This window comes from Poecilia reticulata, linkage group LG1, assembly GCF_000633615.1.
Source record: "Poecilia reticulata strain Guanapo linkage group LG1, Guppy_female_1.0+MT, whole genome shotgun sequence".
Lineage (NCBI taxonomy): Eukaryota > Metazoa > Chordata > Actinopteri > Cyprinodontiformes > Poeciliidae > Poecilia > Poecilia reticulata.
In genome coordinates, this window is record NC_024331.1 from 21,968,685 (window position 1) to 21,981,006 (window position 12,322).

General features: G+C 39.6%; 1 protein-coding gene across 8 annotated transcripts in view; it reads right to left on the minus strand.

Moving 5' to 3' along the window:
- The window catches only part of adgrl3.1 (adhesion G protein-coupled receptor L3.1), a 161,387-nt gene that overhangs the window by 86,194 nt on the left and 62,871 nt on the right, over positions 1 to 12,322 (minus strand). For all 8 annotated transcript variants that reach the window (XM_008416710.2, XM_008416760.2, XM_008416742.2 and 5 more), the window contains exon 5: positions 6,577 to 6,686. In XM_008416710.2, the coding sequence (XP_008414932.1) occupies positions 6,577 to 6,686 (110 nt within the window). The remainder of the gene's footprint in view (positions 1 to 6,576; positions 6,687 to 12,322) is intronic.

A 12,322-nucleotide genomic window follows, 5' to 3' on the forward strand; every position in this document is an offset into this window, starting at 1 on the left:
AACAGAACCTCTCTTCAAAAATCCTGAATTATTCCTTTAATTTAAATGCATTGATCCAACGCAAAGGGAGACTTTGTGGGGCAGGGGGTTGAAAGAACAAGGCCTTCAAATAACAAAAGGCTCTGAGGCAGCCTCCCATACACAGAGCAAAAACATGCAGAGTTCAAGGTTGCCAGCAACTAATAGATTTCAAATGAAAGTGTGGCGGACAACAAGTATACCAAATGGCAAAGAAAATGTCAAACAAATGCCATTCAATTTGTACCACCGCTGTGTGTTTCACTAGATTAATGGACGCCTCTGCTGTAGAGCTTATTGCAAGATTTTTATTTTTTTTCCCAGGTGTCTCTTGCTTTAATCTCTAGGACGAGGGTAAGACATCAAGCTTTCTCATAAGATCACAGCCGTTCATTTTTCTGTACGCAAAATTCGACAATATATGTCAGCGAGACATCTGTTGAAACCTCAAGGTTTTGTCAAGGGGGGCCTGCGCACGGAGGATGATGCAAAGAGATGAGACATTTTTCTCCACCGCCGTTAATTTAGCTACTGAGCGTAGCTAAAAAGAAGATGAGGGGAGAGAGAGAGAAAAAAAAAAGAGCCGTGACAACTTTGCAAGAAAATGTCCTTAATTCTAAGAGAACGTCAACAAGAAAGCAGCGTCTGTCAGTGTCTTCCCTAACATTATTCAGAACCGATTCCTGCAGAGGAAGAGGCAGGTTTTTATCAATCCACTATCTCTGACAGATCATTTGCAGAATCACTTACTGTACCTTTGCAGCTACAGAATAAAAACATGCTCATTTATTCTGAGCAAAGGTATGAATGAATATTAGAAAACATTAGCAGAATAATAGGGATGTGTCACCTGTCTTGTGTCTCATTTATTAAAAACCCTCTCGTTCATTAAAATCTGCACTACAATATTTTCAACCTGGATGAAAGGCTCCGTCTTGGATGCCATTCCTATTGCCACACTTCTTTTCTGCTTTGTCCTGTGTGCACACAGAGAGACACAAGCAGTGCTACCCTAACTGCGCTGCAGTGTAACGATAATTAGCATTTTTATTGAAAACGTATGGTTTATTGAGAAGGTGTTCGTCTTAGAGCGGAGACGATGTGCGTGGGATTCGTGTGAGGCGTGGAGGATGTGTGGCGACAGCAGCCTGAAAGCGATTATCGCTGATCTCCAATCAGTCCGAGGCCCGGGCCCAAGGTCATATCTGGACACGGCCATTTTCTGCTTTGCTTTCTCCATTATTCTACCCTCTCCCACCCCGTTGTCCTCGCATCCTCACCTGCCATCCTGTTTCATTATTTCACTACGTGCTTTTCTCCTCGTCCGTTCTCTCCATTACCTCCTATGTATTTCCAGCACTTACCTCTCTCCCCGCTTCCCCCTATCCAGCTCTCGTGCGCCGTCTTTTATCAGTTAATTCGTTCTTTCTGTTCCTCGTCTAACCCATTTCCCTCTATCTCTGTCTCAGCTGTCGCGCCGCCATCTCTCCCTCTGTTTTCTTGGTTCCTTTCCCATCTTCTCTTCTCTTGCAATGAAACAACTGCAGTTTTTGCCCAAACAAAATGCACACACACTTAAACAAACAATCCTAACGGTGAGTGACTGTTTCCAGGACAACACATACACACAGCTCGTCTAGTGTCATCATGATGAAGTTATTCCAAAGGTCCAACCCGACAGAAGTCCTTAATTGGCCAGACAAGAAGGTTGATTTTATCTTTTAATTAGCTTTCCTAGTGAGCCAAGTTCTATTGTTTTAAATAGACTGCATGGGTATTGCATAACGTATCACTGGCTTTCCTGATTAATAATTCCTAATTGCTTAATAACAGCAGTGGAGAGAACAACGGTATGCTGAATGAAGATGAGGAAATGGATAGACATGGCCCATGTGTCCTCTCCTATTTTAAAGATACCATCAAGCGGTGTAACCTTTTTGTTCCACTACCAAGAACAGTTTCCACTAGAAGTACAGCTGGGTAATAAGACATGGAAGGTAGGTGCCCCTTCCAAAGGGTGAATTCACGCGAGTTGTCCATTTTGAAATGTGACATATGAATGTGGGAGCATCAGCAACATTTTGTAATGCAATATTTACAGCAAAACATAAAGTCAGATAGAAGAATTGTCCATGAAATGTTATTCTATAATTGAGAAACTAAGACTTAAAGGAATTGTTACCAGTTTTCCACGAAAGTCTCCCTTGTTGCTTCATCTCCTCAGATTTTTTTTTTTTTTTTGCAAATTCCCCTCAAACTTCTTTTGATTTTACTGCATCCAACCTGTTGATGCATATTCAACAAATGCAAAGGGTCAAAGCCCCTTGCCATTTGCCTCTTCTAGCAGTCAGAGTTAATGCCTAATTTATCAGATTTGCCTTAATAATACCTACATATAGATTATATAATATGTAAAATAATTTCCACTTAATTTAGAATTTGCCTGAGATAAAAGGCAAATAATTTATTTTCTTAGTTATACAACCTAATATATTCAGTGTTAAAGGATCAATATGACTAAGGCTACACCAATCATCATTTTGTTGTTTTCTAAGATCAGACCCGTCCATGTATAACAGTTGCCTTGGTGAAGCACTTTGTGCAGCAGTGTGCTAATGGATGTATGGATATTTATAGTACGCCTGCAGTGCTATGAGCGAGTATACACAGGTGGCTAATTACTGCAGAAGCTAGCTGGCTAGTTTGGCACACGACCACCACACACTCGTACCACGGTGAGCCGGAGAGGGGGAAAAAAGAGACGGCACTTGATTGTAGATTTGGAAAACAGCCAAAAACCTGCAGAGATGAGGAGCGATGAAGGTAGCACCAGCCAAAAAAATGTTGATGGAATAAAGAGGAGGGGGATGAAGGCGCATCATTTCACTGAAAACTGAACCGAACATAATTGAATTGCCTGTTTTACAACCCACTTTGAGGATTGTTTACGCTATCTGTGCAGTTGGAAACAACTCCGCCTGACTGGCAGTTGTGAGGGAAAAGTGCATCTGCAGTGGGAAGTTGTGTCTCTCTGGAGTTTGGCTCATTTTCTTTCTGCGCACTTAGTTTGTGATTAGCAACGGTCGCCCTCAGAGATGATTGCTAGGCGACTCAGATGTTTACACAGCGCCACCAGTGTGCCTGCCGTCTGGGGAGACGCACTAAGAGTTATGGATATCCCCTGATGTTGCACTCATTTGATTGAGCTGTAGCTAAACTTGCCTTCAAACATAATAATGATTTATTAAAGTTGGACCTTGTGCTCTTTTTTTAAAAAGGCAACAGCCGGAGCGCACTGTCATACATTTCACAAAATAAGCCATCTCTATTGAATCAGTTTGATGCATGGCAACAATTTGGAGATTTTTCCCCACTTAATGTCTTACAAAACATATATCTGGCAGCAACCGCCGCTGACAGAATTGATTTCCTGCTTTATGCGTGCTGCGTGATGGTTGACAGCTGAAGCTCCAGCCTGAATGTCAGCTTGTTCCAAGATTTCCACATTATTACACCTTTCAAAGAAAATTGATTTCATAAATATTTAAGGAATGCAATACCATGGCTCTCTGCCATGTAAAGGTTGAGGTGTTCTCTGACAGAAACATCTGAAATGTGGACTCCCAACACCCAAAGACTTACTTAATCTTTAAACAACATGATTCTTTCTTTGTGATCTTGTAAACATTTCTCCAGGCTAAACACACCCCCAGGAGCAATGCAATGTATCACGGTGCTACCTGATCCAGACTGAGCACTTTAGACAGAAAGCTGAAGATGCTAATGCGCGCCGTCGAAAACAACTCTCTCCTTCACAGTCCTTTCGCAGGCCGTTTCTTCATATCTCTCACTGCGACCCCGCTATCTGTCAGTCGAGCTCTCTAATGACTTTGTATCATATGCTGCCTATTTTTGCAGAGAGAAATTGTACCCACACTGACCGACTGCTCATCAGATCAGAGCGTAACTCATCTCCGATTGATCTTACTCTGCCGATCTTTACTGCGAGAAACCCATTAACTAAGTATGTTTGGCCAGGCGTTTTTTTTTTCAAAAGCGGGAACGCCCAGATAAGTCAAGAATGACTGAAAGAAGGCTAAAAGCCCACAGAACGCCTTTGCGCGCATGGGCGTGAAACAGATGTGTGTGCGCACGTGCTTGGCGGGGCATTAAGCAGGTATCAGGTTGTGTTTCCATCTGCTCCAGAGAGGGCTCTGATAGTCCTATTATTTAATCTGCCGGTCATTCTAGACGCCAGGCAAGAGCCGTTTAGCTCGACATAATTGAATGCTTCAGTGTGGGAGATCACCTTGGCTGTCTGTGTGGACTGTAGTGCCAAGACTGCAAGATGGCTGTGAGACAAGGACTTTAAAAGTGTTCGCAATTTTGGAAAAAGTTACAATTTCTTTTCAACAGTCAATTTAGTTTAGGCTTGGGATGATGCAAATGTCTCAATGTATGTAAACCTCAAATAAAAATACAGCAAGTTTACAAAACCTCAGGTAGAAAATGTACCTGACATCGGTTTCTATACTTTTAAACATCGGTGTACATTATGTTGACTTATGCAGTTGCTGTAATCTTATGTCCAACATTTATTTATTAGTTTTATTTCAACTCTTAAGTAGGAATCCCCCCTGGAAAAAACAGCTGTAGAAGATTTGTAGAGCTTACTTTGAAAATATGGTGCAATAGCTTTCTTTAAGCCAGCTGACAATCAATGTGCAGCAAAAGGTGGGTGCGTTGTAGCCCTAACTTATCCAATCTTTCATACAGATGGAAACCCCCCCCGCAAACCCTGGCCTTGTATTTGCCATCTTATTAAAAATGCTTTAAGCGATGAGAATGGTGAGAAAGAAAAGTTTTACTCATGGTGCATCAAGCCAAGTTTACAGATGGAAATAATTGAAGCAGGATCTTTTTCTGATCAGCTCAAAAATGTCCTTCCAATGAGTCAGCCTGGTTAATTAGCTGTGCCATAACTTGGCAATAACAGGAGAGCCAAGGTGCAACATGTAAATTGACAATTGTCAGTGGGTGACTTCAAAACTCACTGAACGCGTCTTGTGAAGAGCGCCATCAAATTGCTAGTTCTGAGCAGTGGTTAGATCATTGATCGTTCTGAATAGAGCAGTTTCGACAAAGATTGTTCAGCACCTGGGGCTTGGAAGATTAGCAGCCTAACAGGGGACACTGTGTGTATCCCACCATAGATGGTATAGGAGGCGTATTTTTGAAATGACAAAACACATCTGATCTGGCTGCCCTGGTATGAAATGATTGTGCCAGAAAAAGTTGGGGATGAAAAGATGATCATTTTTAAAAGCACAAAACAGCAGAGACAAAACGAGGAGCACCTATTCTTTCTGTGCAACCCACTTTTTTGGTTGGCCGTCATCTTAGTATTTATTCCAAAATCTAAGTGTTAAGACCTATATACTTGTTATAGACCAATATAACTTTTCACATTATAAATTTCTGTTTGCTGCCACAGTAGCTGGTGTAATACAGAAAGCATAAACCAATCAGAGATATGGCACGTTTTTAGGAAGTTATGGTTTCAAACCATTCAAGTTTTCCATTTCTGCCAGAGAGGCTGGACATTGTGGACATTTCTGACTATGGAATAATGCACAGCTGTCCTTCTACCACCTGTTATTTCTACGTGGCTGGTAAAGAAAGGCTCCTATACAGGCAATTTAATTGTCATCACAGTACGTCAAATATAAGGGAAAAGTTTTAAATCGTGTATTCCTATTTCTTACTTTTTATCTCATAAAAATATACACTTTTAATTTAGGTATATGGACATTGTGTACAGTACACAAACAAAAAAATAGCTGAACAAGCTTTAATAGGTAGCTGTTTCTGTTTCTGAACAGTAACCACAAAACGGCAGCACATATTGGAAAATTATAAGATTTAGCTTTCTAGTAAAGCGGATGCAGAGAAAGCATTTTGCCAAAGCTTACGGACAAACCCTCCTCACTGAGAGAGTGTAAAATAAACATCAAGGACAAAAACATGTCTTTAATCCGCTAAGTCTCCATGATGATCCCCTTTGCATTCATTAAGCTTGGAGGGGTAACCCAGATTTTGGATATATTTTAGGAAATTGCGAGCGGAAAGAAATGTAAAATTACTAAAGAAACCTCATGGTCATTTACCACATGTCCCTCGGCTCCCCTCACTCAGGATGGAGACATTTAACCTCTGAATAAAAATATATATATTTGTATGAATTAGATCAACGCGACATATTGCATCTACAAAGTTAAATTAGAACAAGAATGAACAAAAAACTCAAAATAAAATTTAGGATAAAAATATAAAAAGCAAAAGAAATGTAAGCGGCAGTCAGAATTGTGATTTTTTTCACCATTAATAAAAAACAGATAATTACCATTATTTCATAACGTGTGAAGATGAATTACGTGTATAAAACATACAGAACGAGGTGTGAGAGTAAGTAATGCTTTGCCTCAATCAATGGTAGTCCAGCACATGTGACTCATTTTAGGACAGAAAATAAATGATATATGAAATTTTGCTACTTACTGTAGGGAACACATTCATATTGAACCTCCAGGTATTTGTATGTCCCCGGACACGGATCAGGGAAAACATCAGGCCCTGCCACCACGGCACACTGTGTACGGTTGTTGCATCTGTAAGACAAACATGAGTGGAAAGTTAAAAAATACAGCTAACCAGTTTATGTTTTAGCCTTCTGAACACAAAGCTGCACAATAGATGATGTCACACAGTAGGACCACAGCGATGTATTGTTAGGCCCACAGCTGCTTAATACTATTTTTCATAAGAACAATGAGATACATTTAGTGGCTGTTATAAGAAAAGTGTTTTAAAAAAAACAACAACAGCAATTTATGGAAATGAAGAAATTGAACAATATGTAAATTATAGGTTAGATAATTAAACTTAAGCCAAATAACTCCAACACAAACAAACTTGATATATTGAAGTATGTTGCAGTCTCAAATGATTCATCCAACTCTAATCTCCCTTGTTCATTTCACACAGGCTGATTTGAGCTACTCTTAGTAGCCAAACCATCTGGTATAGTTATTAAAGAAAATCACCAAGGTCAATTTTAATGAGCAAGGTAGAAGGTGAAGTTTCAGTGTAATCAAATGCTCCTATAGCCATAGCAACTCCGGTGTCTCTGAATATTGCAAAGAAGGAATGGAAAGACACATTGCTGCATGTGTTTTTTAATGTGTCGGTACTTAGTTACTGTCTCAGTTTTACCAAGCTAAGTTGGATTTGTGGAACAAGTGTGCAGAAAGTGTCAATGACAGAAGAAGTGATGGAGCTCATTGAAACACAAACTACTACTAACACCTTTGCCAAACCAAATTTAATATTACATGTCCATGTAGCTGAAACATGCACACTTCCGTCTAACTCTCTGTTCTCAAATAAATGCCATGTTTGTGTCTTTTAGAATAGATTTTATAAATATGCAAAATCTAAAGAGACGTGTCTCAAATGTACGCTGAAACAACTGTTGTTTTCCACACCTGTCACCAATCAAGTAAAATTCTTAAAGTAAGGAGAGTTCACATATAGCACCATTCACAAAATACAATGTTCACAGTGAAATCATGTAAATACACCAGAAACATGAAAAATATGATCGTATGATCGACAAGGATAGCAAAGGCAACAAGAAAAATTGAATATATATAAACAGAAACTACCATCAGTTTCTGTTTGGATAATTTGAAGTTTTATGTATATATTTTTATAATGTCACAAATATGCTCAGGAAGTCATTCAAAGCTTTGAAAGTTAAAATCATGATAATAAATTCTAAAAAGAACTGACAATCAATGGAGCTCAATCTAAACATAACTTTTCCATACTCTTCTTATCACTCTAGTAAGGTGGTTCAGTTTTCAATCAGTCAGCAAATCATTTAATCAATCAATTTAACCAATAACTATGTTTTTTTGTGGGAGTTAAACAAAATACAAACATACACAAAACCATCAAACACAGCAGAAAAGCCTGAACTAAATAAGTAATAGAAAAACTATATTAGACAACTCGACTAATGTGACATATAATGCACGGCCACATTCCACATTTTATACAAACTAAAGACAAGAACTGGTAAAAGACATTAGAATAATTTTCTTAAAAAGGAACTTAAGGCATAGATAATAATGTTCCTTTCATAATGTTACACAACTTTACTTTATTTTGAAGTATTTATGTAGTGGGCCCTTGATGAGGAAGGGCATTGCCAAAGCCTGATGTTGCCATGAGCATGTGTATCGATGCTGGGCTTGTGTGTTCAGAGTGATGAGCAGTGTTAGCTGTCCTCACACATAACCTCACTGCATGCGAACCAAAAGGTTTATGTTTGACTGCAGCTAGTGATACTGGATATTTGTCTTTTGCTTTTATTTCTACATTTACTTTTTTACGTTTATTTTACTATTCCCGTTTGTACCTTGTAAAGTTGAGTGTATACGGGTAACATTTAGTGTCATGCTTCCTCTGTTAGTAAAACACACATCTGCTCAGACGCATACAATTTCATGATGCACTTCTCTGCATTACCCCCCCAGCATTCAGGTGTCGTTTCTGCTTAAGGCCTCTTTATGTTTTAAATGCAGCAGACCACAAACACGCTTACTGGTACTTGTGAAGCAGACATTATAGCAATGAAATTATTGAGTTCACTTGTACACAAGATGGGCCACAATGGTTGCTGAAGAGCTGTTCACAAGGACACTACAAGAGTGTGTCTAAGCGTGTGTGCGTGTGCATGTGTGTGTTCAGCAGCAAGAACAATAACCAGCCTTTAAAAGTATTTTGACCCAGACTCTGGATAATTAATTCTAATCACCAGGGGGGGTCCTCTCCTTTGACACACACAATGTAAGTATGTCTCACTCCTAATAAAGCAGGTAATGTAAGACAGCGCACGTTCTCTGTGTGCATGTTTATAAGCATGTACAATAAGGTGTGCAGTGATAAAAACGCACACATCAGATTTATGAGTAGGTGTAATTAAACAAGCCACGCAAGCAAAGGTGATTTATAGGGGGGCCTGCTGGTGCCCATAATTTATCATGACAGATATACGTTATAACATTAAAATGCTCTTCACACTGAAGTGCCACTTTATCTCAATGGTACTCCTTGATTTAAATGAATTATTGAAATAACACGCATGAAGAATACGTTATGTAGAGAGGACAAAAGGGGGAGATATGAGAAGAAAGGGAATATTTTAAGATGGGTTATTAAGTATATATTTTTTCCCTCTGAATATTCCCTTTCAATTAGTTAAACTGATCTTGCTTTCCCTCTGTGCACACCTGTCAAACAGACGACATTTACATTAGAAGCAGTCAGACTCTCCCATTGAGATTTTTTAATGAGCATGTTGGATCCCTCAGGTCTCCTTTTTTCATAGTATCATTCAACAATTAGAATAATGAAATATGCATGAGAGATAATTTGATTTCCAGTGCAATATGCATGTTTGATAAAACGAACATTGGCTGCGCACTACTTGCCGTCACGTTCGTGGTGCTTACTGCTGACCAGTTTGTCAGTGGTCAATTGAAGGGTTACTAGAGTTTAAAAGGTTCAAACTGCATGTGTTGCCACGTCTGTCATATTCTAATAACAATACATGTCCCTCCTCTCTCTCTCTCTCTCCCTTCTTTTTTTTCTCGCCTCTGTGCTTTTTAATTTCTTGCCCCGGTGGCTTCATCATCGGTCACCTGTCACCAGTGCAACTTGTGGAGTGAGGAGTGGGAATGGTATAAAAGTGACATGCTGCCACAAGTTTGCTCACAACTCCCACAGATGAACACAAATACCTGGGACACGGCGGTGAATCAGAGCACAAAATGCCGTTTAATGACCTCGCATCTTTCACATCATGAACTAAAAAAAAACAAAAAACAATCCATCTGCTGCTTTTGATGTCATTTCACCTGCTGACAAGTAGTAGTATGAGTAGGAGTGTGTTCCCTCCTACAGGAATGGGAGTGATATTAATTATTTCCGTACTAAGTCTTTAAGGAGAAGGGATGTGAACACTGACAGCACAGAGGAAGTCAGCTGCTTTGTAAAAGTAATGTGTCGTTATTATAGAAGTAGGAGGGAATATTCCATCTAAAAAGCAAGGATCCAACAGAATTGGTTACAACCTTCATGAAAACCATTTTATTCATTGTGGAAATTCCACCTTAGTTTTTTGGATAAACCTCTGTTCATAAAAACCCTCTTCACATCTTTGTTCTGTTTTTGTATAGGGTGTGTCCACACCACCAATTGTAACATTTATAGAGGGGGGCGTGGGAGCTGTAGCAAACTGTGACATTCACGAAACATTAGTTTTTTTTTTGGGTGAAAACACAGAAAAGAGAATTTAATACGTTGATTTGCATCTGGCTTACACCAGAACGGGACAAAGCTAAAGTGTGCCTGAAAACCGAATCTAAGATTACATCCCTTTTAGCTATTGCCATTTTTTATTTTCTTGTGTTTTCATGTTTAAAATCTTGTTAACTGCTCATTTCAGTTTGCTACAAGAAAAGTAAATGACTGGATTTATGTGGACACGAACCCTTTCACTAATAAATAAAAAATATAGGCCTTGCACTAACGGAAGCTGTGCATTTTTGTGCATATATTTTTGCTTTATGACACTGCAAAAAAGGTTTCATGGCACACTCATAAAGCACTGAAGGTTATTGACTAAATAAAGGGCAGGGAGCAAAGATTTGACAAAATCCCTTGTGCGCTATATCTTTTCCCAATCACTCCTCTCTCACTCCGTCTATTTCTGTCTGCAGCACCTTTTATTCCTTCTTCTCCACACACTTTCTAAGCCAAGATAATAAACCAATTTTTTTCTGCCTTTGTCTTCATCCTTCCCGTCTAGGAATTATTCCTCTCAGTTCCTCCTTCTTTGTCTGTTGTTCCGACTATCATTCTTTTCTCTGTTTATCTGTCCTAAACCCACTTAGCTGCAGTTTCCGACATCACACACACACCGATATATGTGGTAGGCCTCTTATTGCTGCCTTCGTTCTCTGCCTTCTTCTTCTTCCTCTCTCCGTTGCCTTAATACCTTTCTGATCCCCGACTCCCTCAGGGCGTCATCTTCAGCCTCCCTCTGTTTCTCTCACAATCCCTCCATCCTCAGTAAAGCCCAAGCTGACGTCATCGCGCCAACCGAGCCAGTACCCTGATTCACATCCAAAAATGACTCCCTTATGTCCCCAGTACCTCCATCGCCTTCTGTTTTTTTTTTTTTTCTCACAAAAAAATCTGCCTATCCTTCAGTCAAACAGAACACCCAAACATCAGGAAAAACTCACAATTTTCATATTCCATGCATCAAATAGATGCGTAGATCATCCATGCACAACCCCATACACCTTTACAACCTATTCTCAACACAGCTCTTTATTTTTATTTTCCTTTGTCGTTCCCTCTTTTATGTTAATTAGTATGACCACATCAAAGAAAGCTGTGCCCTGGATACGGACTTGCCCGCTGGTTTTTCTTTCACACAAACAAACCATTCACTAGCAAAGTTGAGCTGTGGCGAGCGGGGAATAAGGAGGCTGTGTTTCTGCAGTGGGTTCTGCTGCTGTTATTGTCTCTGATGTTTCGGCACAACTCCTTTCTCTTCATGCCTTCCTCTCCCTTTCAATCATCTGTGCGAATATAAAGGACCATGTCACTGATTTGACGAGGCTGTCAGCGGCGGACTGAGCCCGTGTGTGTGGCAACATCTGTGTCTGAGCAAATGTCAACCTGCGAGCAGATATACAACACAGAGAGGGCATTGTGTTTGTGTGGCAGCCTGCGCACGTGAAACCGTTAAAAGAAAAAAGGACAACAATATGAAATTACTGAACAAGTAAGATGCAAAACTAATCCTGATGACCTGCGAGAAGTTTCTGAAAGTTAAGTGTGAGGAACCAAAATGAAAGACTGAAAGCTGTGTTAGCGTCAGACCAATACAGATTCCCTCCCAGAGTCGTCGTCCACAAGAGTGTGAGCACACACAGCGCATCCAAAACATTCTGGAATAGATCTCTCTTAAGAAATTTTCTTAAATTTCTACACAAACAACCCAAAGGATTTCATTGTTTATTATTGTGAACACTATGTACGTTGCTATTAAATGTTTCTCCTTTGTTGTTTTTGGAAAAAGTCTGTGAACACTAAGATGGAACTGTGCGAACATGACTTCAATAAAAGTCAGTAAAACTACCTTTAAATACGTAATGCAGTGATT